This window comes from Canis aureus, chromosome 27, assembly GCF_053574225.1.
Source record: "Canis aureus isolate CA01 chromosome 27, VMU_Caureus_v.1.0, whole genome shotgun sequence".
In the NCBI taxonomy this organism is placed as follows: Eukaryota; Metazoa; Chordata; class Mammalia; order Carnivora; family Canidae; genus Canis; species Canis aureus.
Window position 1 is genome coordinate 21,463,914 of NC_135637.1, and position 27,973 is coordinate 21,491,886.

General features: G+C 46.5%; 2 protein-coding genes and 1 long non-coding RNA gene across 11 annotated transcripts in view; 1 reads left to right on the forward strand and 2 right to left on the reverse strand.

Annotated features, from left to right (window-relative positions):
* Nucleotides 1-7: 7 nt before the first annotated feature.
* ALKBH2 (alkB homolog 2, alpha-ketoglutarate dependent dioxygenase) lies at nucleotides 8-6,710 on the forward strand. 5 transcript variants are annotated; one of them, XM_077876043.1, is made up of 4 exons: nucleotides 8-794; nucleotides 2,503-2,942; nucleotides 3,934-4,132; nucleotides 5,376-6,710. In XM_077876043.1, exons 2-4 carry the CDS (start codon nucleotides 2,669-2,671, stop codon nucleotides 5,680-5,682), a joined length of 780 nt encoding a protein of 259 aa, XP_077732169.1. In that variant the 5' UTR covers nucleotides 8-794; nucleotides 2,503-2,668; the 3' UTR covers nucleotides 5,683-6,710. The 5 variants fall into 5 exon arrangements, with proteins under 5 accessions (XP_077732169.1, XP_077732166.1, XP_077732167.1 ...); XM_077876040.1 differs by lacking the exon at nucleotides 8-794 and adding an exon at nucleotides 2,027-2,118; XM_077876041.1 differs by lacking the exon at nucleotides 8-794 and adding an exon at nucleotides 2,133-2,364.
* On the reverse strand, nucleotides 1,369-2,070 carry LOC144300031 (uncharacterized). The gene is made up of 2 exons (XR_013366679.1): nucleotides 1,581-2,070; nucleotides 1,369-1,504 (listed from the first exon to the last, which is right to left on the reverse strand). It is a non-coding gene; the product is annotated as an uncharacterized LOC144300031 (long non-coding RNA).
* Nucleotides 6,612-27,973, reverse strand: part of USP30 (ubiquitin specific peptidase 30) — a 63,864-nt gene continuing 42,502 nt past the window's right edge. For 4 of the 5 annotated variants that reach the window (XM_077876036.1, XM_077876037.1, XM_077876033.1 and 1 more), the window contains 10 exons: nucleotides 25,525-25,628; nucleotides 20,378-20,476; nucleotides 19,742-19,787; nucleotides 18,262-18,356; nucleotides 12,324-12,383; nucleotides 11,742-11,828; nucleotides 11,042-11,122; nucleotides 10,713-10,932; nucleotides 8,816-8,936; nucleotides 6,612-8,291 (listed from right to left, as the gene is read on the reverse strand). In XM_077876036.1, coding sequence (XP_077732162.1) covers nucleotides 8,027-8,291; nucleotides 8,816-8,936; nucleotides 10,713-10,932; nucleotides 11,042-11,122; nucleotides 11,742-11,828; nucleotides 12,324-12,383; nucleotides 18,262-18,356; nucleotides 19,742-19,787; nucleotides 20,378-20,476; nucleotides 25,525-25,628 — 1,178 coding nt within the window. In that variant the 3' untranslated portion in view covers nucleotides 6,612-8,026. The remainder of the gene's footprint in view (nucleotides 8,292-8,815; nucleotides 8,937-10,712; nucleotides 10,933-11,041; nucleotides 11,123-11,741; nucleotides 11,829-12,323; nucleotides 12,384-18,261; nucleotides 18,357-19,741; nucleotides 19,788-20,377; nucleotides 20,477-25,524; nucleotides 25,629-27,973) is intronic. The other variant, XM_077876034.1, reaches the window with a different exon arrangement.

Below are 27,973 nucleotides of genomic sequence, written 5' to 3' on the forward strand. Positions count from 1 at the left end.
GTAGGTCCAGGTCCAGCTTTCACAGTGAACTAGGGCCAGGTGGGGTCCTGCGTGCTGCCTAACCTCGAAGGTTTGGGGGAGACTTTAACCCAGGTCCCGAGGATTAAACCCTAAAACTCTGCATCCTCTACGAGGCACCGCCGTGTACTCCCCAGCCATTCTCGGCCCGAGCTCCCTCCCTACATCCAGACCCTCCTCGGGGTCCTCTGGGTCCTAGCTGCAAAACAAATCCCAAATTCAACAGCAGCTCTTCAAGCCCTGGCCACAATCCCTGGCTGCCCTCCCCTTTCTTATGACAGTGATCTTTTCGAGATGTAAATTAATCGTGGTCATCCCCGGGTTAGCCAGATTTGTTTTAGAATAAACCTCAGCGGCTTAGGCTGCTGGCAGAGCTGTTTCCCTCCAACCCAGCCCCTATTACCGGGAGGTGACTCAGTCTGGCTCTCAGCACTGGACATAGCCAGCTTGTCCCTTGTGCGGCCTGTACACTCTTGCACACGGTGTCTCCCCACCTGGTAAGCCTTGGGTCTCACCTCCTTGGAAAGGCCTTCTCTTGACCCCACACGTCCTAGCAGGTGATCGTATGGCTTCAGTGCTGTCTAAAATTAATGTGTATTTTCCTTGTTCATTTGCCTCCACCTCCAAAATTTAATCCTGATGAGGGCAGGGACTTCATCCTTATTACAGCACCTAGGGAGAGAAGCCCGGTGTGTCCGGGGAGAACCTCGTAACTCAGCATCATTCGCCCTCAACAGCTTGGTGAAGTATATCTCAGTTTGGGTGCAAAGTGAAAGGTAACACTGACCATGTGCCCCTGCAATCCCACTCCTAGGTATCCACCCAAGTGTAACTAAAATCTGCTTTCACACCAAAGTTTATACAGGAATGGATATAGTGACTTCATTTGTGATTGCCCTAAGCAGGAAACGACTCAAAGGTCCTGGGGTGAGTGGGTACAGGGACATCCATACAACAGAATGCTACAGAGCAATACAAGAAACAAGTGATACAGATAAGAGTAAGTCTTAAAAGCATTAAGCTGAACCAAAGGCCAGACACCAAAGGCTGTTGTATCTATTGTATGATTTCATTCATGAAATTCTGAAAAAGAATCATAGGGACAGGAAACTGCTTAGTGGCTCCCAGGGGCTAGTTAGCATCACTGGTCGAGGGGGGGAGAGTCTAAGACGCTTGAGGGGATTTTGTGGAGTGACAGACCGTTCTGGATCTTGATTGTGGTCACACAACTGTGTACTTTTGTCAAAATCTGTAGAACTTGTGTACTAAGGAGATTCAAAACAAAGGCCCCCAGCCCCACGGAGCTTTCATGGCACTGGGGGAGACAGAGTCAACAAAAATGGAGAGCAATAACAGAACGTGACATTTATTCGGAGCACAGAAGCCTTCCCCACCCGTCCTGTCCTCTCCTAGAGCTCTCATGGCAGAGGTTTTCTAGCTCCCATTGTGCAGGTGAAGCTTTCCAGCCCCCGAGAGGGTAAGCGACCTGCAAGAACCACACAGCCAGGGTGGTGGAGACGAATACGAAAGCCACCGGAGGGGGGGGCGGGGGGTGCTCCCACCTGGTGTCCCACCTTCCCGTCGGGACATCCAGCGACTCCTCAGGGAAAGGAGACGCTCAACAAGAGCTCCCAGACCACAGAGGGAACAAAAAGTAGCGGGGCGGAAAACCGGGCAGTGCCTGCAGCGCGCCCAGGAAGTCGACAGGTGGCGCCGGGGAGCCGCTCGCCGCGCTGCGACGCCGAGGTGCCTACATCTCCCAGTAGCCCTCCGCGCTACGTCGCCGAGGTGCCTACATCTCCCAGCAGGCCTCCGCGCCGCGTCGCCGAGGTGCCTACGTCTCCCAGCAGGCCTCCGCGCCGCGTCGCCGAGGTGCCTACATCTCCCAGCAGGCCTCCGCGCCGCGTCGCCGAGGTGCCTACATCTCCCAGCAGGCCTCCGCGCCGCGTCGCCGAGGTGCCTACATCTCCCAGCGGGCCTCGAGGTCCGCCCGGAAGCGGCGCTCCAGGGTTGTCTCTTTCCCGCCGGCCCCGCCTCCCGTGTTTGCAGGGCTCAGGGGTAGCGAGCCCACGCCCTCCACCCCAACCCCGCCCCTCGCAGGTTGTCACGATTAATTTCTGCCTCCGGGGGTTCGGCGTGCGGATGACCACGTGTAACTGTTACTGCGTTTAGACAGTCCCAGCCGTTAGAGGATCACTGAATACTTAGTGCCTGCGGGGATCCTGGCCTGGCAGGGCCGTCAGTAGTGGGGGAAGGAGACCGGGAACTGGCCTCTCTGGGTGACTTCGGGCAACCCCCCCTTCCTTTCTCCAGGCGTCCCAGGGTGGGCTTCCTTGGAAAGATTAGGTGCTTGGGGCTGGAATGCAGGCATTTGGGGTTTTGCAAGCCAACGAGCTGATTGCTACGCATACATAGCCAGGTGTGGGGGACCCAGGACATCCTGAGGGGCCCTTCCAACTTCAACATCCTCCACTTTCTCTCTAGGACATGGTGTTGAAAGTGGAAACTTGAAAAACACGGAGGAGTGCTGTGGGACCACTTGGCCACCACGCCAATCTTTGCATCTGGGACAGCCGGGCGATCTCTCTCTCTCTCTCTCTCTCTCTCTGCCCTGCTGCCAGCTCCCAGGTCTTTGCTTTGTGGAGACAGGATGGACAGATTCCTGGTGCCGGGGGCTTTAGGGAGCCTTGTGGGGAAGAGGGAAGGAGAGGCGAACCCAGAAGATCCAGCAGGGCGGAGAGCAGAGGAGAGCAGCAGGAAGAGGCCCAGGGCAGAAACCCTCGGCAACGCAGGCCCCCTGGCCAGCCCCACCTGGCGGCACATCCGGGCTGAGGGCCTGAGCTGTGATTACACAGTCCTGTTTGGCAAAGCTGAAGCAGACAAGATTTTCCAGGAGCTGGAGCGGGGAGTGGAGTATTTTACAGGTAAGCAGAGGACTACGGGGTGTATGTTTAAGACTTATTTGATAAAACTCGTGGTCTCTTTGGAGAAATCTGAACTCAGGAGTTATCAATGACTGGCAGCTTAACTTCATTAACTGACTCCACACATACGCTCTGGGAATCTCCGGGCCAAGCACCGTGCTGGGCGCTTGGGATACAAACTGGACCAAAAGTTTGCCTGCCCACCAGGGGCTGCAGACTTGAGAGTGAGTTGCCACCTAGCTACTGATGAGGATCGGCTGGGAAGGCTAAAAACCAAAAAGGATGCTGGGTTCTACCCAAGACCAGCTGTAGCTAGGGGTGCATCCTGGGCATCAGTGTTTTTAGAAGGCTTCCAGGTGACTCCAAGGTACAGCTGGTCTAGTGGGAGAGACAGCAAATAAGCAGGTAATTCCCCTGCAGGGGGTAGTCTCAGCATCACCTGGAGGACTTCTGCTTCTGAGCCGTGGGATCACTGGACCCCTCCCCGAGTCTAGTGGTTGTTTCCGGGTGATGCTGATGCTGTTGGTCTGGAAGCACACCCTGAGAAGCCCTGCAAGGTGGCAGAGCACTTGGAGGCAGAGAAAAGCCTACAGGAGACCCCAGCCTACAGCCTTGGCTGTGTTAGCGTCATCTTTTTTGGTCATCTTTTTTGGGGGCCCCACACCCTTAGTCCCCACGGTTGGCAGGATCACTAGTATGGAGCCTGGCTTAAGCTCCCTTGCATTTCAGCCTATTAGTATGCTTCTACTGGAGTGAAGGCAATTAAGTCATGGCGTTTAAAAGATTGGACAAGACTGTTTCCCTAAGTATAGGACAAGAATCACTGTTCTTAGGTGAACTTTTTGGGCAAGCCACAGGGATTTTTGTCCTTGGTCAGTAAATTGAATGTTACTCTTGTTTCAGTTCCCTTTCAATCCTGAATTCTCAGGGAGCAAGTATGTGTGGTACCCACCTGCCTGCTCTTCTGAGCTGCCGTGTTTTACCTGCACAGGTGCACTGGCCAGGGTCCAGGTATTTGGGAAGTGGCACAGTGTGCCCAGGAAGCAAGCGACCTATGGCAACGCTGGGCTAACCTACACGTTCTCGGGCCTCACTCTGTCTCCAAAGCCCTGGATCCCAGTTCTAGAGCATGTCCGGGATCGTGTTTCTGTGGTGACAGGAGAGACCTTCAACTTTGTGCTTGTCAACAGGTAACTATACCTGTTTTTTCACTTTTCTTTTTTAGGCTCCTGGACTGAATTGTGTAAGTCTTCTGCTTCTTCTGAAGACAGTTTAAGATTCCACTGATTTTTTAAAATTTATGTTCAATTAGCCAACATCTAGTAAGTACATCCTTAGTTTCAGTGGTAGAGTTCAGTAATTCATCAGTTGCGTGGAACACCCAGTGCTCATCAATCACATGCCCTCCTTAATGCTCATCACCCGGTTACCCCATCCCCCCACCTTCTACCCTCCAGCAACCCTCAGTTTGTATAGTTAAGATCTACCATATTTTATTCATTTGTACAACAGATTATCCCCTAGTGCGGCCGGGATGTGGCAGTGGGACAGCACCAGTGGTCAGTCTTTATGGAGCCCACTCAGCAGTGGGAAGTGAGAGGTGATGAATGGTTGAACAAGATCCTTTCAGATGCTGATAAGTATCTTAAAATTAAACAGGCTGCTTTTGCTAAGAATGACTAGGAGGAAGGAGTCTGGGTTTAGGGAAGGGATTCTCACCAGCAACACTCTGATGTTTGGGGCCAGATAATTCTGTTGTTGGGGCTGCCCTGGGCATTGTCGGATGTGAGCAGCATCCCTGGCTTCCACACACTGGATGCCAGGAATATCTCCTCCTCAGTCACAGCCACCAAAATGTATCCAAACGCTGCCGCATGCCCCTTGGGGGACAGAATCACCCTGCTTCCAAAACCTGAGTTTAGAGGAAGGTAGTTAGTGGAGGGCTCACTGAGGAGCTGATGATGGAGCTGGAGACTACAGAGAGAGAGGGAACAGCCATACAAATCATCTGGAGGAAGAGCAGAGGGGGCTTGGAGTGTACATGGAGCAGAAATCGCACGAATGCTGCTGGAGCAGTAAATGAGGGGAGGGCGCGAGGGGTTAGAAGCTCAGAGATAGGCAGGGGCAAGTAGTAAGGTTTTATTCTAGGTGTGGAAGCTTTACATTCATGAACCAGGAGAACCAGAAGATGTGTTTTTGGCTGCTCTTGGTGAGTTACGTTTTAAAGCAGACGATCAAACAGAACAAGATAAAGTAGAAATGCTGTAGGCTTGGCTCATCTGTGGATCTAGATAAGGCCCTCCCGCCTGCCCTTGCAGATCCATGGCAGGGGCTTCCCATGGCACCTTTCTCGCTATAGGAAAATGCAGATGCTGCCCTGCTTGCGTGTTCCAGAGGACTGTTTTGTAAACTGTGCTTGTTTTCTCGCTGCAGGTATAAAGATGGCTGTGACCACATTGGTGAGCACAGAGATGATGAACGAGAACTGGCTCCCGGGAGCCCCATAGCCTCTGTCTCCTTTGGGGCCTGTAGAGACTTCTTCTTCCGGCACAAGGATTCTCGGGGGAAAAAGCCCTCTCGGAAGGTGGAGGTGGTCAGGCTTCAGCTGGCCCACGGAAGTTTGCTTCTGATGAACCATCCGACCAACACTCACTGGTATCACAGTCTCCCTGTACGAAAGAAGATTCTAGCTCCACGGATCAATCTGACATTTCGCAAAATTCTGCCCACTAAAAAGTAGGAACTTTGTCAGTGGTTCATACTTCTATTTTCTCCTTCCTTTTCTACTCCAAGTGGGAGCTGGCATCTCCTTTCTCAGCAGGGAACATAGGAAAGGCTTAATCCAAGGATGGGGCTTATTACATAACAATGCAGAATTCAGAAAGAAGATGGCAGTTATCAAATTGGTCAATTATGAAAGAATACCAGTTGATGTTTTTTCCTAACAAAAAGATTCTTTTATTACTATAATACACAGCAGATACAAAAGGTACCTTTTGCAAATACATAAATCAGCAGTTATTACAGCATAAACTACTAGTTTAACTTAGGTTTGTGCCAAGAGAAGCCACTTTGTAAATAACTTAAAGCTAGAAATAAGATGCTACTTAATGTCTAATAATTTACAAAATGAGGAAGTCAGCTTTAAGTCTAGTTAAGAGACCTTGCATGGGTGTCATTCACATTTACAGCCTTGGCTCAGATCCTGGCCTCTGACCAACAAATTGCTTACAGCTAAATGTTTTGTGCCCAGCATCTCTCTTTAACGGCAGATTTCAAAGAGTAAGCGGGGGCAGAAGAGCAGTTACTAGAAGCTACCGCTTCGCAGTGCAGTGTAAGGTCACGTCATTGGGCATTTGATTCCTCCAGACTCAGGTAAAACAGGTGTACTTGTTTCAACCACAGAGCCAGGGAAGGGGCGTCAGCAGGGAGGGCTCAGGTGCTTCAAGCTGCCCCTCTCTCCCTGACGTCCGTGGCCTGGAGAACCTTCACAGGATGTTCAATCGGTAGTGAGTTTTGAGTCCTCAGGGGTGCATACTGGGCCCAGTGGGGCAGTGATCACCTGGGCCCCTTCTGCTGTGAGCAGACACCCAGGCCTGGTCTAGAAGTGTTTGTTAGCTGGCCCCCGCCAGGGGAAGCACAGTTCTCTGCCTCACCTCGGGTGACCTCTTAGAAAACTCTGATTCTAAACCTTAACTCTGAAGAGTCCATTTGAATTTGGTATCTTTTTTTTTTTTTTAAATAAAAAAACCTAGCTAAAACATATAATACTACTGTGTCCTCAAACTTCCTGTGGCCTGGGCTGCATTCATGACACTTATCCAAAGAGGGAAGAGGATGCTCAATATAGTCTTTTTTTTTTTTTTTAAACCAGGCTGCTGGGAATATGGACCTGTAACAAAATGACAATATTAGATGATCAGCTGTAAGGATACATTTTTTAAAAATTGAAAACTTTTTTGTAGAAAGGGCTGAGGTTTTGATGATTGCTGAGCATCAACCTTCACTTTACAAATGAGGAAGCCCAACTGTAGCCCTACATTTGGTGACCTTCCTTCTGAAACCAGCTCCCGAATCAAGGCAAGGACTGTCCTCTCATGCAGCCCCCAGCTACGCCTGTAAGCCTCAGGAGCACTGCATAGGCAACAGAGTTAGGAGTAACTGTCCTCGGGGGTGGGGTGGGGGCTTTATGTAAAAACGGACTTTGTCCAGAGCAGAGGAAGTGCAGGTGCTGGCACAGATGGCTGTTCTGTGCCTGCTATTCACACAGTTTTATACCAGACCGTCATCACATCTCTAGTCCAGTGTGCCGAGAGTAAGAGCGACCGAGAAGCAGTGCACTTACAACTGATAGAGCAGTGGAAGAATTAACCCCCTTCCCAGGGGCAGAGGGCAGGGGGCGGTGGTGGCAGATTTGGCAGGTGCGCTTTGACTACATAGAAAGAATCCAAAGATTAGAAAAGACCCACAAAAAGAGAAGGCGAGTGTTCTTCAGGCGTCTTTGAGCTGTCCTGTCACCATGGAGAAACTTGGAAGGAGTAGAGCTTTTCAAAAGTTGTTTCGGGCACTCTTGGACAATATGTATTTTCCAGGATGGACGTGCTACAAAAGCAATCAAAAGTGAAAGGCACTTTTTCTTCTAAGTTGTTGCCTTTAATAATTTCACCAATTTTTATGGGCCTGCTTATTAAAAATAAAAGATCTATGCTGAAACCGATCAGAGGTCTTAGACAAAATTATCTCCCCTCTGAGAACACCTAACATAGCTGAATATAAAAAAGGTGGCTTCCAGAATCGGATTTCTTTTAATTACCTGTATTAGGTGAGTAAAAAGACGTTCTAGACAGAATGAATGCTGTCCGAGCACAATAAAGACACCCTCCAGTGCATACTAGCAGAGCTGTTCAGGGAGCCTGGTTTGGCTTGAACTGGGACCATTGGCTCTTGCACGGAGCCTGCTCTTAGAACTCACCAGAAGGCTGAGGACTCTAGCGGGGCTGCTTGCATACCCACACAGTCTGATTTTGCCTTGTTCCCGGCCAGTTTGGACAGTGCCATCGGCTCTAGCTCTGGGGCCAGGGCAGTCACTCTTCAGACCTATACTCCCGGCCCTGGTGCTGCATCTTGGAAAGAACACGCTCATAGAAGAGCAGGTAAGCACTGGAGGACAGGACCTCCTGCAGGCTCGCCTTGCGGACGGTGTCATCGGAGATCCACAGCCACTGGTTGCTGGTTGAAAGAGGGTTCTTGGCCGAAGGTGGGGACCGTCGGTAAGTCACAAAGTGTCCCGAGTGCATGTCTCCATGGTGGACTACAACGGCCATCAGCCGGAAGAGGTACATGGAGGAGCTGGATGGTAGAAACAAATGCAAGTAGTTTACAAATACAAAAAAAGAAGGGTTATGGGCAGAAACAAAGTGAAAGAATCCTAGATGTTCAGTGATCAGGGACTGATACAATGGTACATCCATATGAGTGACTACTACACAACCATTACAACGCAGACTGGTATTTATTGGCATGGTTAGATGCCGTTCCTTGCGTATATATAAGTCCATCGTGTGGCATGTGTGTACACACAGCTTTACAGGGTGGAAGGCCTTAAAGATTTAACTGCTGATGTGTACGTGGGATCCTAAGGAATTTGAAATTTCCTCCTTCATACTTTATACATGCATTCCCACATGTAATATACATAACAAGTGATTTCCATGTTGAACAAAAATAAACAGGTATGTGTAACAGTGAAGTTGCACCTCAAGATGAAAGAACAAATGTCTACACTGCCATCTGTTTTTGCAAGGCTGATTATGGAAACCAAGAAAACCAGCAGCTACGAGACCTGAAGAATGTGCTTCTCCGGAGCGGCTCACCTGTAGTCAGGAACCACGGGGAGCGGGAAGGGCATCGGGGCTGGCAGGGGGGGCAACAAAGTTGGGGAGCAGGCGCCATTCATAAAAATTTGTGTTTTGGGGCCCCCGGGCTGACTCAGAACTGCAAGAGAAAAAGGCCCAAGGCAATTACAAGTAGCAGCAGCTGTAGGAGAACACATCGTGGCTTCAATTACGTTGAGTTTAACTCCCCAACAATGCTACAAAGAAAAAAACAAGTGGTTCATTTAGTGTTAGGAGGATTCCTACCTTTTTTTGTCCTTTATATTTGAGAGAGAGCAAGCAAGCACGAGCAGGGGGAGAAGGAGAAGCAGGCTCCCCGCTGAGCAGAGCTCAATCCCAGGACCCCCAGGGATCATGACCTGGGCCGAAGGCAGCCGCTTCAGCAACTGAGCCACCCAGGGGCCCCTTTTTATTCTTGTCTTGACTTTTTAAGTGACAAGTAGGAAAAGTGTATCTAGCTCCTGGTCTGTTGTTCACTTTGACAGCTTTGTGAATCTTGAAGACTCCTGTCCCTATTTGCTAAAGATGTGCCAGAGTTATGCTGTAGCTAATTTACTGGCATTTCAACCGAAAGCAAGGTTCTCAACCTTGACACTACTGGCACGTGGGCTGGTTAATTCTTGGCTGTGGGACCTCTCTTGGGCATTGCAGGATGTTCCACAGCGTCCCTGGCCTCTACGCACCAGATGCCAGTAATAGCCCGGTTATAACAACCAAAAACACCACCAGCGACTGCTGGATGTTTCCCAGGGAACAAAGCTCCCTGGTGAGAACCACCAATCTAAAATGTTCTTTATTCTTTCATCTCCAGCTACTAAAGAATACCAACATGTAACAGCATAGATAAATGTTGATGTGTGTAGATTGACCTCTCTTGTCCTTTCAAATATCATATGTGGGGGCCTGTAAGTACCAAGTAGGCCACTGTTGGCTGTACGGTAGCCATAGACGGCATGCTGTGGCAATGAGCAGACCTGCAGTCCCACGCGGAAGAGGAAGGATCCAGGGTGAGGTCCTGGATTTAAAACAGCAGCCAAAGACTAAGCCCTCTTCCCACTGTGGGTCCTCTGATGTTCACCTGTTGATCCGCTGGAAAAAGGCAAAATACAGTCTCCCTGTGTATGGTGTCCTGTCAGGCCACACAACTATGGATGTGAGGAAGAATAAAAGCAGCCAGGGATCCTGGTCAGGAGCATCGAGGTGCAGGGAAGACAGGCCTCCAGCTTGACTAGGAGCAGGAGCAGGTGGGGAGTTTGGGCTTGGAGCCCTCAATGTGTTAGATAAGACAGCTTTCAAAAACTGCCCAGTGCTGCCTTCTAGTGCCCATTCTCCCACTTCTGTTTGCCCTGTGAGCAGTCACTTCACCTTCTGGGGCCTGGATTTTCCCCTCCAAAAGACTGAGGGTCATGAGAGCTTCCTACTCCACGGGGGCTCGACTCAGCAATTAGTCTCAGGTGAGGAAAGCAGTGGGACTAGATCAATAAGGAACTCAGTAGCGAAGAAGTGATCGTTAGCCAGGCCTTTCCTCCCCACATGTGTATGAATGACATGACCCTACTGGGCAGGGGCAGGGACAAGAAATTCACTGGAATGCTGGGAGCCCATTATCATTCAGTCAAAATATCAAAAAGCAATCTTAAGCTTTTCTTCCCATATTTTTTCAACTCTGATACCGTTTTTAAAACTCCTTGTTACTATATAAGCTTAACCTCTTTCAAGAACTTTTCTCTCCCATACCCCCAATCCTGCTGTTCTCAAGAATCTAAGCAACCACTGGACTAGCTCCCCTTGTAGCACAAAGGGCCCAGAAAGTGGTGACACCAAATCCCTTTCCCCTGTGCTACAAGTTGTGTGCAGTAACTCCTCAGGCACACACCTGATTTGGGGGTGGCCGGCCCATCCTGCAGGTCCAAGGTGGGCCCTGTGGTCTCGCTGGGTTTGGGGCTGTGCTGACCAGGTTTGTGCCCAAGGAGGTGATACTTGTAGATGTCCATCATCAGAAACTCATTGAACTGCACGTGCTCATGCCGCTTCAGGGGCGTGCCGTGGCTGGACCAGCTCAGCCGCTGGAGGTGGATGCACAGACACTGAGGGAGCTGTGGGGTAGGGGTGAGGGGAGAGAAACCGGAAGTGGTCGAGTGTTGGGGGCAACCTCCCACCCCACCCCGCAGAGCAAAGCTGACAAGGTATGTGAGATGGGCTCACCTTCCCTAGTTTCAGCTGTTTAACAAAGGTGGTCCTCTGGTGTTCCACCTTTTCCCCATTCAACGTCCCTTTGGCTTCAATCTGAAATAAAAGAAAACCTCTTTGCAGAATTTCTTGAAATGAAACATCTATGGAGAGCCACAGGCCAGGTTTGTGTTACACCTGTATTCAGTTGGCACCTGACTTTGACCCGCTAAAGGAGCTCAGCTACCCAGTTACTCTTGAGTTATTCTCACTGTTTTAGTCCTTAAGTAACAGTGACAGTGGGTGCAAGAGAAATGACAGTGTGATGCTGAACTCTGAAACAGGTGCATCATCTATTTTCTTTTGTGTCTTCATAAGTTCTCCATGTGGTTCCTCTTCTTCAGAGGATGGCACATGAATGCTCAGGAGAGTCAGGCAGGTGAGTGTCGGTAGGGCAGGGTGCAAGAAGAGGAGTGGTGGGGGGGTGGAGGTCCCATCTCAAAGCATAGCACTCACATTTTCCCTGTAAACATTCTAAGGATGAAGTAAAACTCATCTGGGAAAGAGCTCTGGTCCACGGACTACTGATTTCCTAGCCAGGTTACGTAGCTGTGGCTGAAAAGACCACCTGGGTATAGCCAGAAGAGCACAGGCCAATGGTAAGTGGTGGTGTGAGAGGTGCTATATCAGGACACACAGGCTGGCTGCAGGGTGACACTGAGGGTTAGAGGCATACCTGCGTACAGTTGTCACATACGACATCTCGCACGGATTCTGATGAGATAAAGTGGTGAAGGCAGTGGTCCAGGGTCAGCGGATGCCCCTTTAGCACCGGAAAACAAAATTCACGATTGTAATTCAAAGGCAAGCTACACTGAAACTACTAATGGATGGCAATGTGATCCCACAGCCTTATTTTTGCTTATATAGGCAAATAGTCACAGATGCAACTGGATGTTCCCTGAGCAAATATGGAGCTCAAAGCATCCTAGACTTGTTATTATGAGTAGATACAAGACTGCGAGGACATAACACTAACATAACACTTATGGAGTTCCACAGTTTTAGGTATCTTTGAATTTGAGATTAATATGGAGGATGGGGGAGCCAAAATTCCTGCAGCCAGAGAAAAAAACATCTACTTTCTTCTCCCTCCAAATCAGGCCATGGCACCACACAAAATCACCAAGACAGTTCAGCTAACCATGTGTCTGAGTAATGCATAGTACCTCAGCTACAAAAAGTATCTCAAAGCCTGCTGGATTTCAATGTGTCCAAAACAGACCCCAAATAAACCATCGCTTGGCTTGGTACATACCCATGTGGCAGCTGGAATACTCAGTGAAAGGCTGTCGAAGGTATCAAATCGAACAGGACTCTGAAACAAACATTGCAGAAAATCCAGAAAGGATGGAGGTTCAAGTCAGAGCTTTAGAGATGGGAACCATACATGCCTACGAAACAGTTTAATATTTAGATGCCCAACACTGACATAATGAAACACAGTTTACTTACCTACAAGCAAATCCTAGGACAAACAACACTGTCAACGTAAGAGATACAGTAATACCAAAGGGCAGCTTATAAGATAACTGTAAACGCATATACCTGACCCAGAAATGTAAGGATTTTATCATTATGAAATAACCATGGACAAAACTCTAGGGATGTTCATCAAGGCATTATTTATAACATCAAAATGTGAATAACTGAAATTTCTAGGGAATGATTAAATAAATCATGTCATGTCCACAGGATAGAACATTCTATTAAAAATAGCATAGCGGGGACATCTGGGTGGCTCAGCAGTTGAGCGTTTGCCTTCGGCTCAGGATGTGATCCCAGAGTTCCAGGATCGAGTCCCGCATAGGGTTCCCTGCATGAAGCCTGCTTCTCCTCCCTCTGCCTATCTCTCTGCCTCTCTCTCTATAGCAAGGGGCACCTGAGTGGCTCAGTCAGCTAAGTGACTGCCTCTGGCTCAGGTCATGATCCTGGGGTCCTGGGATCAAACCCCACGTTGGGCTCCCTACTCATTGGAGAGTCTGCTTCTCCCTCTGTGTGTTTCTCCCTCTGTCTCTGCCTGCATCTCATCCCCCTGCTTGGGCTCCCTGTCAAATTTAAAAAAACTTTTTAAAAAATTCTTTAAAAAAAATAACAGCATAGTAATGTGTGAGTATACAGAAACATGTTCCTGTTGGGTTATTAACTGTAAAAAAACCCAGATGATAAAATAGAGTAAGAGTTGCTGCCTTTTGTGATGGCAGAGGAGCTTGGCTAGACTAGCTCTCCTTGAGATAATGCATATAAATTCTGGACCAAAACAAAACACAACTGTCTGGATGATTGAAGAGCTACTGCCAACTCTTGGGAAAACAGGAACTCTACAGTGAGATTTGCATTGTGTGACTTTCTGCCTGAGGAGGGTACTCCCTGGTCTACACAGTTCAGTGCTGGGTAGCAAAAAGCCTCGGTCTTAAAGGATGGAGGTATCAGAAGACAAAGTTCAGGGCTGGTAGAGAAGCTGGGGGAAATCCCAGAAAGAGGGCAGCCACAGACAGGATGACCCCCCAAATCGGTGTTTGAACCCTGCCTGATTCCAAGGCATATACAGAGAAACTTCAGAAGCCTGGCAAAAAGCAGAAGCTAGAAGCTGAAAAAACTACACTGAGTTTGCTCCCTGACGTGGGGAGGACAGTTTGGCTTTGAATTCAGCAAAGTTAACTGCACTCAAGAACAGAATTCATTATTTTTCAGAGAAACAGAACAGAATCCAAAGTCCCTACTATAATGTTAAATATGCAATAAAAAAATAACTAGACATACAATATAAAGAGGAACACATGACCCTTGGTGAAGGATTCTATGGATGACTTGGATACTGAAATTAGCACAGGGACCTTAAAAAGAATTATGATCAATTTGCTCAAGGATAAACAGGAAGACAGTTATTTAGTCCTGGAGGCAAATAGAGTCTCAGCAGATGAATGGAAATGGTGAAGAACCATATGAATATTATACAACTAAATACAACAATAACTAAAATGAAAAGTTCACTGGACAAGCAAACAAAGTGAAGATGAAAGGAGTCCATGAACTCGAAGACAGGTCCACGGAAATTATCCAATTTGAAGGACACGGAGGAGAGGTTGAAGAAAAATGAACCAAGCCTCAGCAAGTTGTGGAACGATATCAAACAGACCAACAAGTAGACAATGGGGCATAACAATTTTGGAAAAATAATGGCCAAAAGAAATGTGCAAATTTGGTGAAAACATAAAGGTACATATTTATGAAATTAAGCAAATTCCAAGCAAATAAAATGCAAGTGATACCTGGGCAAAGAGTGGACAAACTGTCAAAATTCAACAATAGAGAGAAAAATTTCATAGGCAGACAGAGAAAGAAAAATGACACTTTACAATAGGAGGATGATATGAATGATATGGGCTATGCACTAGAAAAGGTGAAGACCAGGGGTGCCTGCGTGGCTCAATTGGTTAAGCATCTGCCTTTGGCATGGGTCATGATCCCAGGATCCTGGAATTGAGCTCCAAATTGGGTTCCTTGCTCAGTGGTTAAGTCTGCTTTTCCCTCTCCCTCTCCTGCTGCCCCTATTGGAGTGCTCTCTTTCTTTCTCTTTCTGTCAAATAAATAAATGCAATCTAAAAACAAAACAAAAAAAGAAAGAAAAGAAAAACAAAAGAAAAAGTGGAGGCCAGAAGCCAACAGAACAATGCCTTTAAAGTGACGAACTGGAAGTAAACAAGCCAGGCATACGGGCACCTCCTCCACAGTTTGGGGGTGAGGAGTGGCTGGGAGACAAGATGACCCTGAGATGTGGGCCCCCGGCTCTGCTGCTCTGTAACTTCCTCAGGGGGCTCTGACTAGTGGAAAGAGAGGTGGAAGCTCAAGAGCAGACAAGGTCTTTGAGGATTTGGCTCTGCCCAAAGGGATGATGTCACCCTCACATGCACCTGCTTCCGGGGCCTATCTTCCTGCTTTGATGCCACATATCACATGTCAAGTATTCTTTGCCTATGGTCAAGTGCAATCTGTAGACTGCTTCAAATGCCACAGGTGACCATGGTGAGGATCAGAAGGAGGTGCACAATCAGCAGCAGGTGCATGGGTGGGGGGACAGTGGGGAGCAAGGAGGGAGAACAGCGTTATCTAGAACAATTGCTGGAAATTCACCGGCCACTGCTTGAGAGCCTGAGGTGGTGAAGTTGTGAGGTTCCTTTCACCCCTGCCAGGTTGCTCAAGAACAATGCGGCTTTCAGAGCTAGTGGGCAAGGCATGGGGAGCCACTGCAGTAAAGACTCCTGGAAGGTCTGATTTCCGGCACTACTCTCTACCTTACTGTCCCCTTCCTCCCTCCATTGATAAACAGCAAGTCAGCTGTGGGAGGCATCTGGATGTATGGTTTCTGTGTACTGTAAGATGATGCAAAGCAATTGCTACCAGACTCTGCCTGGCTCATCTTCCCTTCCACAAACTGAGATGACCTTCCACGGTCAGCCACTTCCTAACAAGACACCATGACTGGAAACATAGGTGCCAAATTACTTCAGTCAAAAAAACCCAAATAAATAAAATCAAACCAAACCCGAACAACAGCAACACTGTCAACCCTCAAATCTGCACCAAACAAAACTTCTTAGGGGAAAAAAAGGCAAAACAGAAGCATTTTTCATATAAATGAATACTAAATTAATTTGTTGCCAAGAGAGCTGTAAGAAATGTTACAGGAATCTTTTTAGGCTAAAGGGAAAAAACATCAAATGGACTTGGGACTAAAGAGGGGCCAGAGAACAATGAAAATGGCAAATAGAAAACATTTTTTAAAATTTTCTTTTAGGGATGCCTAGGTGGCTCAGCAGTTAAGTGTCTGCCTTCAGCCCAGGGCGTGATCCTGGAGACTGGGGATCGAGTCCCGCATCGGGCTTCCTGCATGGAGCCTGCTTCTCCCTCTGCCTATGTCTCTGCCTCTCTCTGTCTCTCATGAATAAATAAAATCTTTAAAAAAAACCTTTTCTTTTAAATTCATATAACTGTTTAAAGCAAAAATTGGGGCAGCCCCGGTGGCGCAGGGGTTTAGTGCCGCCTGCAGCCCGGGGTGTGATCCTGGAGACAATGGATCGAGTCCCACATCAGGCTCTCTGCGTGGAGCCTGCTTCTCCCTCTGCCTGTGTCTCTGCCTCTCATTCTCTCTCTGTGTCTCTATGAATAAGTAAATAAAATCTTTAAAAAAATAAAAAATAAAAAAATAAAGCAAAAATTATGACAGTATTGTAGGATTATAATACATGGGTATAACATAGATGACAAAAAATGGAGTAATAGAACTCTTCTAAGTTTGGAGTATATTAATTCTAAATATACCATGATGTGTGAAAAGTGCATGATGTAATCACACACACACACACACACACACACACACACATAAATGTAAAAAAGTAGAGCTAAAAAGCCAATGGAGGAATTACAATGGAATACTAAAAAATATTCAATTAACCCAAAGGAAGGCAGGAAAGGAAGCACAGAGGAACAAAAAAATTATGAGACAAATAGAAAACAGTGAACTAGCAGACCTAAATCTAACCACATAAATACAAACCAATTAAAAGGCAAATTGTCAAACTGAACCCAATTATATGCTATCTACAAAAGCCACACTTTAAATACAAAGTTAGGTCAAAAATAAGAAAACAGAAAGAGATATCCTATAGAAATACTAGTTAGGGGTGCCTGGGGGGCTCAGTCGGTTAAGCAACTGACTCTTGGTTTCAACTCAGGTCATGATATCAGAGTCCTGAGATCAAGCCCCAAATCAGGCTCCACGTTCAGCAGAGAGTCTGTTTGAGAGATTCTCTCTCCCTCTACCCTTCCCCCTGTTCACACACACACACACACTCTCTCTCTCTCTCAAATAAATAAATAAATAAAATAGGGCGGATGGAAGGAAGGAAGGAAGGAAGGAAGGAAGGAAGGAAGGAAGGAAGGGAGGGAGGGAGGGAGGAAGGAAGGGAGGGAGGGAGGAAGGAAGACTAGTTAGGTGGAAACTAACCAGACAAAATAGACTCCAGGATAAGAAGTCTTCCCAGAGATATTTAAGGAAGAAACAAGACTTATCTTAACCAAAGTCCTCCAGGAAATAAAGGAAGAAGGAACACTTCTCCCAGCTCATGGTACAAGGGCAGTATAATCCTCATAACAAAACCTGACATTACAAGAAAACTGTAAGACCAATATTCCTCCTAAACACAGACACTAACCTCTTTTAGACTGTATCAGCAAATCAAATCCAGTAATATATGTAAAAAATTATAATCACAATCAAGTAGAGTTTATTCCAGAATCATAAGGTTAGTTTAACATTAGAAAAATCAATCTGGGATGCCTGGGTGGCTCAGCGGTTAAGCTCCTGCCTTTGGCCCAGGGCGTGATCCTGGACCTAGGATCGAGTCCCATATCAGGCTCCCTGCAGGGAGCCTGCTTCTCCCTCTGCCTATGTCTCTGCCTCTCTCTGTCTCTCATGAATAAATAAATAAAATCTTTAAAAAACAAAAGAAAAAGAAAAATCAATCACTATCACTCAACATAAAAGGAATAAAAGAAAAGCATGACACTGAGTGAAGGAAGTTAGTCGCAAAGGACCTCATGATTCAGGGCATAGGAAATGTCCAGAATAGGCAAATCTATAATGACAGGAAGCAGGTTAGTGGTTGCCTGAGGTTAGAAGAGCAGGGGAAATGGAGAGTAACTGCTAACGGGGGAGGAGGGAGGAAGGGTTTGCAGGGTGGGAGTGGGACAGGGTCAGCAGGGAATGAAAATACTCTAAAACTGATCAAGGTGATAGTTACACAATTCTCTATTTTTGTATTTATGTTGGAATTTTTCAAATAAAAATTATTTTAAAATGTTGAAAGCAAAACAAAAACTAAAGTAAAAACAAACAAAAAAAACCAAAAACCCAACCAAACAACAGAATCTATTGTGCTTACCACAAACATATAGACCCAAACTAGACTCATTTCCTGCCAATCCACAGTTGGTCTGCTGCTCTCTGAGAAGATGCCACCTGAGGGTCAAATGACATGTGGGCCCTGCCTAAAGGGAGGTAGTCAGGCCACAAGTGCACAGAACCCAGGTGACTACAAATGCCATCTATCAATGTCAGTCTACATTCTCCAGATGCTTCATAAGTCTCAAAAGAAAACCTTGCCAAAAATATCAAGCACTGGTATTGTATTTACCTGGTGTTCACAGTGTTTGCAGACCATGTTACTCGTCAGCCTTCCATGGAAAGGATGCTGGGATTTCCAGTGATTAGACGTGGGATGAGGTGACCCTGAAACACAGGACGTGTTTTGCTCTGCTATCTCTATCCCTTTGGCACCAACCTCAACTCACTGTCTTATTCAGTGTTTCGTAGCAACTCCCTCTTCAGAAACAAATGTTCCTGAAAAGTAAACTGAAATAGCTTTCCTCATTGCTTTCTGTCAAAAAGACAACCCATTTCCTTCACAGGAGAATTTATACAAGTCCTTAAATGTGGTTTCTGTATAGTGGCTAGGCCACACTAAAGGAAGGAGTTTCTACTGTATGTTACCTTGAATTTAAATAAAATCTTGAGGGGCACCTGGGTGGCTCAGTGTTGAGCATCTGCCTTTGGCTCAGGTCGTTATCCTGGGGTCCCAGGATTAAGTCCTGCAACAGGCTCCCCACAGGGAGGCTGCTTCTCCCTCTGCCTATGTCTCTGCCTCTCTCTGTGCCTCCTCTCATGAATAAATAAATAAAATATTTTAATAAATAAATAAAATCTTGAAAGGAAAAAAAGTTAAATAAAAAAAGAATTTGTTTCGTTGAATAATGTGTTTTCACCAACACTCACTTAACATGTTTGAGATGTCCAAGGAAGGATACCACAAGTGAACATTCCAGAAAGTGAGATAAACTTCTAAAAATCATCAGAATAAGCAAAATCTGAAAAACTGGGATTTCTTTTTTTTTCTTTCTTTTTTTTGGATAGGATGGGAGTTGGAGGAATCAACAGTGTGGGAAGCTAGTCAGAAACACATGCCCTAGAGTCATGTGGCCCTGGGCTCCATCCTGGCTTTGCTTTTTATTAGTTTTATAACCCAGGAAGTCACTTCTCTGTGAGGTTTGGTTCACTGGAAATGGGGACAATTATTAACCCATTATCTCCACGATTAACTCTACACCATTGCTCTGAGGCTTAAAAGAGATGCTACAGTGCCTGGCAAAAGTTTGGGGCTCAACAGATAATCATTGTTATTACTACTGATGCACAAAGGAATTCACACGTCTTTTCCTTAAGTTTAGGTCTTAAGAAAACAACAAACTCCTTCTAAGGAGGACCGTGATCATTTGCTGAGGATATGACCATTTCGGCTTAAGAAGTTCCTCACAAGATCAATTCAAGAAGGTAGAAAGAAAACTCTTGTCTGAAGTAGAAATAAGTCCATCACTTTTTCCGAGGCATTAAAACTGAGCAAGGCCTCAGTGTGAGGCAACAATTCAGGATGGCCCAAGGGAACCAACGCAAAACTGTTTTTAAAACCCAAGTCCCTTTGCAAGTACATGCAGTTCAAGCTGGATAGGATGTCACCAGAAAAAAACGGTGTTTTGTTTTGTTTTTAAAAAAACAAGCAAATCATTGTCATATCTCAAATGTACCCATCTTATGTGTTACAGTTCAAGGGGGATGATTACCTCTTGTGCGGCAGGTTATTTGTTTAGGAGTTATTTCTGGCTGCTGCTGTAGGAGAAAGAAAGAAAAAAACACACTGAGAACCCAGCTATGATCCCTTTTACCTGCCTCACCCTGCTCCTAAAGCTTTCAAGTTTCTCTGTGGATTTCATCACTTACACCTAACTTTTAACGAGAGATCCTAAAAGTAGCCCTAATGATCCTCTCTGGTTGGTTACTGTACCTCATCCTTCATCAAATGATATCAAAACACATTTCCTCTCTCTGGAATATGTCCCTCCCTTCATTAGGTAACTTGAATCAACTCCCTAATATTTATAATGTTCCAGGAAAATGAGGCTTCATTTAGCATTCCTATGGTTCCTGGTCCCCTCTGTTAAATACAGGGAAAATACCTTTTCTTCTCAAAGCCAACACAAATTGCAGCAATTAGTCATTTTAAAGAGCCTAGACACCCCTAACCAGTCACCAATTGCAAAGTCTGCAGCTTGAGACAATCCCCCAGCTCCATGCCCAGTCTTGATTTTTACTGAGACTTACTTTTGAGTTCAGGGTTATACAAAGATTATATTTATACCTCCTCTACCTAGGAAATATGCACAAACCTCACACATGGATTGAAAATACTAATGGCTTACCTCCAGGGAATGCACATCAAACAAATGTGTGACCCGGGGCTGCCGATCCCGCTCATCTTCCAGGGAGGACGTAATGACATGGAATAACTCGTGTGCATCCTGTCAAAGGGCAAAGAAGGTTCAGACAGGACGGACACAGCATCAGGAGTGCCCCTCTGTGGGCCGCCAGGCAGATTTCCTGCACCTTTCCACCTCCTCAAGGTCCAGCCCATTTATTTTTTATTTTTTTGGTCCAGCCCATTTAATGGAAATTTATATCCTAGATATTTTCACAACAAAGGACCTTAACTAAGGGGCCCAAGAGGAGAGAGAAGGAGAGCAAGCTGTAGGGGGCCTTCACACCACCTGTCTCTGAGCCTGGTTCAGTTCTGGCTGCCCCTCCACTGGACTACTCCTTTTTTACTGCTAAAATACACACATGATGTTCAGGTGGCCATTTTCACATTTTTAAGCGTACGAGTTCTGCAGGGCTAAGTACATTCACACTATTGTGTGATCATCAGCACAACCCATCCTGTGAACTTTTCTACCTTTCCCATCTGCAACTCTGTCCCCCTCAAACACTGACTCCCCACTGCCTACCCCAGCCCCTGGGGGCCACCTTCCTACTCTGTCTCAGGCAACCTGGCTACTCTTGGGATCATACTGTGTTTGTCCTTATGTGACTGGCTTATTGCACTAAGCTCAATGTCTGCGAGGCTGATCCATGTGATAGCACATGTCAGAATTTCCTTCCTTTTTTAAAGTTGAGTAACATTCCATTGTGTGTGTATACATAAGTATGTCCATGTATACATACTCTATTGCATGTGTATACACACACACACATACACACACATACACACACCGCATTTTGCTTATCTATTCATGTGTTAATGGACCCTGGGCTGCTTCTACCTTTTGGCTGCTGTGAATAATACAGCTATGCAGGGACACCTGGGTAGCTGCCTTTAGCTCAGGTCGTGATCCTGGGGTCCTGGGATCGAGTCCCACGTTGGGCTCCTTGCAAGGAGCCTGCTTCTCCCTCTGCCTGTGTCTCTGCCTCTCTGCGTCTCTCGTAAATAAAAAAAAATAAAATCTTAAAAAAATAAAAATACAGCTATGCATGTGGGCGTACCAGTATCTGTGGAAGTCCCAACTTTCCATTCTTCTGGGCATACACCCGGACATGGAATTGCTACAACGTATGGCAGGGGGCTGCTCTTTAAGGAGCCCCTCTCCTCAAAAGCCAAAGCCAGCCCTGGCTCTTCTGGGATGGGTGAGTCTCTCCTCCTCCAAACTCAGATGGCACTGACCCTGATGGGCTCTCCCTCCACTCACCAGGGTGATCTTTTAAGAGGCAAATGCCTTTACTCTTCTGCTTTCAAGTTCCCAGTGGCTTTCACTGGTGGGGTAAATCCCCCCTTTTCAGCTGGCCCACGAGGCCTGAGGACCTGATCTGGCCCCTCAAGCTCCCTGCCCCACTCGCCACGCTGCACCCTGGCTTCCTTCTGCTCCATGAGCCAGAAGCTTCCTTCTGCTCAGGGCCTGCTCTTCCCTGTGCCCTCGCCTGGGAAGCCCACCCATATCTTCACACAGTTGCCTCCTTCTCATCCTTCACATTTCTGCTGAAAAGGTACCTCCTGAAGGAGACCTTCCTGCAAGGATCCTCCCTGACATAAGCCCCCACCCCCGTCACCTCCTGCTGGTGCAGCGGCAGTCCTCTACCCCCAACACATACCCTGAATCATGGAGGACTCTGTCTCCCCTGCCTCAACACCAGTCTGAACCAGGCCATCGGCGGCCCGGACACCTACAATGGCTTCTCAACTTTCCTCTCTGCTCCTTCTGGCCCACTTTGACCCCTCCAGTACAGCATGTCTGTTCAAACAGACTAGGTCGGAGCAGACCCTGTACAAGGCCGCCAGTGGCCCCCCACTGCACACAGTAGAAGCCCAACTCCAGCCCAGGGTGGCTGAAGCCCTGCATAATCGGCTCCCCGCCACCGTCTGAGCCCCTGGCTGCAGCCACGCTGGGCTCCTTGCCCTTCCCCAAACACGGCATCCTCAAGGCTCTCACCCTGTACCCTGTACGGTCCTATCTGGAACATTCTGGCACCCAGCTCCTCATAGGTCTCCCTTCTTTTTAGACTTCAGCAATAACCTAACATCTCCACAAGAGCCTTCTCTACCTAAGGGAGTCTCCCCACTGCTTTTCTCTACCACCTCCCCCAACTACATTCCCCCCACCACTCTCACTGGCACATCTACCACCTCCCCCAACTACATTCCCCCCATTCATCTCACTGGCACATCTCATCTTATTAAGATAAGCATGCTTATCTTCTTGTTAACCCATCTTGAAATGGCTTCATTATTGGCTCCAGTCCTCCACCAGAATATAAACTCCCTGCGAGCAGGAGCCCTGTAAGTCACATTTGCCTCTGCAAACCCAGGCCCTCAACAGGCGCTGCCTGAGGCAGGCACTCAATATACATTTGTTGCGCTTATGAATGAATCTCTTCCTAGGCTATGAACACCAGCAAGCAAGAGAGTGATGGAAGATCCCAAAGATAAATAAGGCCCTCGAGGGACAGATGTGGCAGCCTGGCTATTTTATCTAGCAGTAGTGCTATAGCCTGAAGAAGGCCCAGCTTCTCCAGGGAGGCTCACAGACAAGGCATCTAGACCAACCCTTGAAGCAGGAGCAGGGTTTCACCAGGGAGAGAAATGTCAAGACAGGCTGCAGTCAGACCCAAACCCTATTCCATCACAGTGAATCATGGAAGGATGTGGCCCTGAGAAAAGGAATGTCTTGCAGAAGACGGCAGAACTTCAGTGTGCACTGGAGAACCTGATTGGCTCAAATCCTGCCTCTGCCACTAGAACAGCTGTGTGACTCTGGGTGCATCACTTTGCTTCTCTGAACCTCAGTGTTCTCATCTGCAAGATGGGGACGGTAAGAGTGAGTCCTTACAGGGTTGCTATGAGGATGACAGTAGAGAACTCCCATGAGGCAAGCACCGGGCCCAATACATCCCCCATGGCTCTAGCTCTAGACAGTGAGAAGTGGTTGGCAGCGTAAGTCTACTGTTGACTAATGAGATCAATAATAATCAAGATGAGGGTAAGGCCCTGGGCCAGAAACTCTGATGAGTTTAGAGAGAAGAGGCCAACATGCAGCCATGCTTGCCTCTTTCCCATGCACACTACAGCTTAGTGTGGCTGCAGGATGAAGCTTACTTTCTAAGGTAAAGTAAAGCCACCTGCCTCTCTCTGAAGGACCCAGGTGTTCCTGGCAACCAGTGAAATGCAAAGTCACTCAACGAAAAAGAGGCAAAAAAAAAAAAAAAAGAATGAAGACCCCGAATAGCCAGGGGAATTCTAAAAAAGAAAACCATATCTGGGGGCATCACAATGCCAGATGTCAGGTTGCACTACAAAGCTGTGGTCATCAAGACAGTGTGCTACTGGCACAAAAACAGACACATAGATCGATGGAACAGAATAGAGAACCCAGAAGTGGACCCTGAACTTTACGGTCAACTAATATTCGATAAAGGAGGAAAGACTATCCATTGGAAGAAAGACAGTCTCTTCAATAAATGGTGCTGGGAAAATTGGACAGCCACATGCAGAAGAATGAAACTAGACCACTCGCTTGCACCACACACAAAGATAAACTCAAAATGGATGAAAGATCTAAATGTGAGACAAGATTCCATCAAAATCCTAGAGAAGAACACAGGCAACACCCTTTTTGAACTCGGCCACAGTAACTTCTTGCAAGATACAGCCACAAAGGCAAAAGAAACAAAAGCAAAAATGAACTATTGGGACTTCATCAAGATAAGAAGCTTTTGCACAGCAAAGGATACAGTCAACAAAACTAAAAGACAACCTACAGAATGGGAGAAGATATTTGCAAATGACATATCAGATAAAGGGCTAGTTTCCAAGATCTATAAAGAACTTATTAAACTCAACACCAAAGAAACAAACAATCCAATCATGAAATGGGCAAAAGACATGAAGAGAAATCTCACAGAGGAAGACATAGACATGGCCAACATGCACATGAGAAAATGCTCTGCATCACTTGCCATCAGGGAAATAAAATCAAAACCACAATGAGATACCACCTCACACCAGTGAGAATGGGGAAAATTAACAAGGTAGGAAACCACAAATGTTGGAGAGGATGCGGAGAAAAGGGAACCCTCTTACACTGTTGGTGGGAATGTGAACTGGTGCAGCCACTCTGGAAAACTGTGTGGAGGTTCCTCAAAGAGTTAAAAATAGACCTGCCCTACGACCCAGCAATTGCACTGTTGGGGATTTACCCCAAAGATACAGATGCAATGAAACACTGGGACACGTGCACCCCGATGTTTATAGCAGCAATGGCCACAATAGCCAAACTGTGGAAGGAGCCTCGGTGTCCATCGAAAGATGAATGGATAAAGAAGATGTGGTCTATGTATACAATGGAATATTACTCAGCCATTAGAAACAACAAATACCCACCATTTGCTTCAACGTGGATGGAACTGGAGGGTATTATGCTAAGTGAAGTAAGTCAATCGGAGAAGGACAAACATTACATGTTCTCATTCATTTGGGGAATATAAATAATAGTGAAAGGGAATACAAGGGAAGGGAGAAGAAATGTGTGGGAAATATCAGAAAGGGAGACAGAGCATAAAGACTCCTAACTCTAGGAAACAAACTAGGGTGGTGGAAGGGGAGGAGGGCGGGGGGTGGGGGTGAATGGGTGACGGGATGAGCACTGGGTGTTATTCTGTATGTTGGTAAATTGAACACCAATAAAAAATAAATTTATTAAAAAAAAAAAAGAATAAAAAAGAGGCTCATTCTTTGGCAACTATGTGTTTAAACCCTATCCGGTTAACCTCTCCACCCACAGGGTAAAAAAAAAAACAAAAACAAAAGGCTGCATTTCTCCTCTGATCATGAGAATAGGAACAAAGTTCATGATCTGGTCCCAGAATACTAAACCATCCCAGAAATGTAAACTCCAACCAGGCAAGTGCAAGGTCAATACTGGCATTTATTCCTCATGGGGCAGCAAGGTGACTAGTTTTCTGCCACCATTGCCAGCTCAGGCCCCAATGCATTAGTGAGCAGGATTTTGAATAGGGTGTTCACCTGTTCTTCAAATGAAGAGATCTGCCATCTGTACATCCTTAAGACATCCAACAAGCAGCTTGCATCTAAGACCTCATCGTCGGTGACTTCTTGGCAGGATAAAGCTGGAAACCAAAAAGGTAATGTAATTATTAGATTCACTAGCCTAACAACAAACCAGGAAACCTACCAGACCACACATCAAAGCCAATTAAGCATTCATCTCACTGTAAAGTTTACCTTGGAATTATAGTTCTCTCATTATTCCTCTTTGTAGCTTTACCCAAGGCTTAGAGGGCTATTAGGCACCACATGTTTACTGAATGAATGTGATTTTTCATGAGCCTGTAGTATTTAAATGAACTGATTTCAGCTATTTGAATTGCCATCATCAATATATATATAAATCGTTGACTCCCTTCAATAGGACTCTCTCTGGGGCCAAGGGGCCTTCACTTGTGTTTGTCTGCCCTCAAATTTCTGATTTTATAGCAAAGCAGGAAGCCATATGTGCAGCCTGAAAGGGGCTGCTGAGTAGTTTTCTTTTCCTTTTTTTTTTTTTTTTTTTTTAATGTAGGCTCCACACCCAGCATGGAGCCCATTGCGGGGATTGCATTCATGACCATGAGATCAACAACTGAGCCAAGATCAAGAACCAGACATTCATTCAACCGAGCCAGCCAGGCGCCCCAGTTTACTTTTCAACCATAAGTAGAATCAAGCTTAATAAACAAAAATCCAAGTTTGGTGGACTTATGAGTTTATAATTACAGCTACATCAAGGGTTGACAAACTTTTTCTGTCAAGGGTCAGACAGGAGATATTTTTGGCTTTGGAGGCTCTGCAGCCCCTATCTGACTCTGTTATAGTACCAAGGCACTCATAAAGAGCAAGGAAATGGGCATGGCTGTTGCAATAAAACCTTACTGACAAAAGCAGTGACACAGATGTGGCTCACGGGCCATAGTCTGCTGGTTCCTGATCTTGCTCGTGGCCCCTTCCACACTATATTTCACTGGACTGGTATTGCTAGAGTGTGGGAGATAAAAATACAGGGGCCTGCCACCTCAGTGCAGCTTCCCAAGTTCAATAACCTCTAGGAGAACTAAACCAGCCTCTTTCTTCTCTTTGCTTTGCAGTTAGTTAGAACTTGAGACCTTCCTTTGAATCCTTCAGGCTCTGGCTTGGGAGGTTCTTCAGCAATACCACCTCCATCCCTACCTGGACTTGGTGGTGACCCTGGGTGGTAACCTGTGGAGAAGCAGCAGCCCTGGTAGCCAATGCTAAGTCCTGAGGCTCGTCTGATCACTGCAGATATGCCCTGGTGTCAGATTTGTACCCTCCAGATTTTTTTTTTTTAATTAACTTTATTTTTTAAATTTTTATTTATTTATGATAGTCACGGAGAGAGAGAGAGAGAGAGAGAGAGGCAGAGACATAGGCAGAGGGAGAAGCAGGCTCCATGCACCGGGAGCCCGACGTGGGATTCGATCCCGGGTCTCCAGGATCGCACCCTGGGCCAAAGGCAGGCACCAAACCGCTGCGCCACCCAGGGATCCCTGTACCCTCCAGATTTGTACCCTCCTTCCCTTGTTCCTCCTACACTCCTCAGGTAGCCTGTTAGCTTTTTCCCTCCTAAGGAAAATTTGAATGTCCCCTTTAGCCTAATTTTGCCTAAAATGCTGTGGGGAAATTCAGCAGTGTCTACTACTTTTCATATCCTACAATTCATATTCTAGCAATCTGACTTTCTCAGGATCTATGCTAGGGAGACGGGCTCGTGTGAACTAGGGCACAAACAATAATATTCACTGAGGCCTGTTTACACCAACAAGGCCCTGGAAGCAAATAACTAAATAATATTATCTTGCCCATATGGATACTGTGCCACTGTGAAAGTGAATGAGGTTTGCATATCACATATCTGCTAAGGGACTGAGATCCAGAACGTATGAAGAACCCCTGAACTCAACAGTGAAAACAAAGACAACCCAATTCCAAAATGGACAAGGGACTTGAGTAGACATTTATAAAAAAACACACAAAAAAAACTATACACACAGCCAGAAACACATAACAACTGCTCAACCTCACTTATCAGTAGGGAAATGCAGATCAAAACCACGAGATTTAACTTCACACCCATGATAGCTACTATCCAAAAGACAGACAATAACAAGTGTTGGCAAGGATGTGGAGAGTAGGAACCCTTCATGCACTGTCAGAGGGGTGGGGAATACAAAATGGTACAGCTGCCCTGGAAACCAGTATGATGCATCCTCAAAAAAATTAAACAGAATTACCATCTGGTCCAGCAATTCCCCTTCTAGGTATATACCCAAAAGAATTAAAAGCAGGGACATGAGTAGATACCTGTACACCCATGTTCACAGCAGCATTATTCACAGTAGCTGACGGTGGAAACAATCCAAATGTCCCTTGACTAATGAATGAACAAAAGGTAGTATGT

Excerpts from the sequence above, each read along its gene's own strand:
- ALKBH2 (XM_077876043.1), top strand. The coding sequence starts at position 2,669 with ATGGACAGATTCCTGGTGCCGGGGGCTTTAGGGAGCCTTGTGGGGAAG. Across the intron at positions 2,943-3,933 it reads GGGAGTGGAGTATTTTACAG|GTGCACTGGCCAGGGTCCAG; the intron begins GTAAGCAGAGGA and ends TTACCTGCACAG. Across the intron at positions 4,133-5,375 it reads AACTTTGTGCTTGTCAACAG|GTATAAAGATGGCTGTGACC; the intron begins GTAACTATACCT and ends TTCTCGCTGCAG.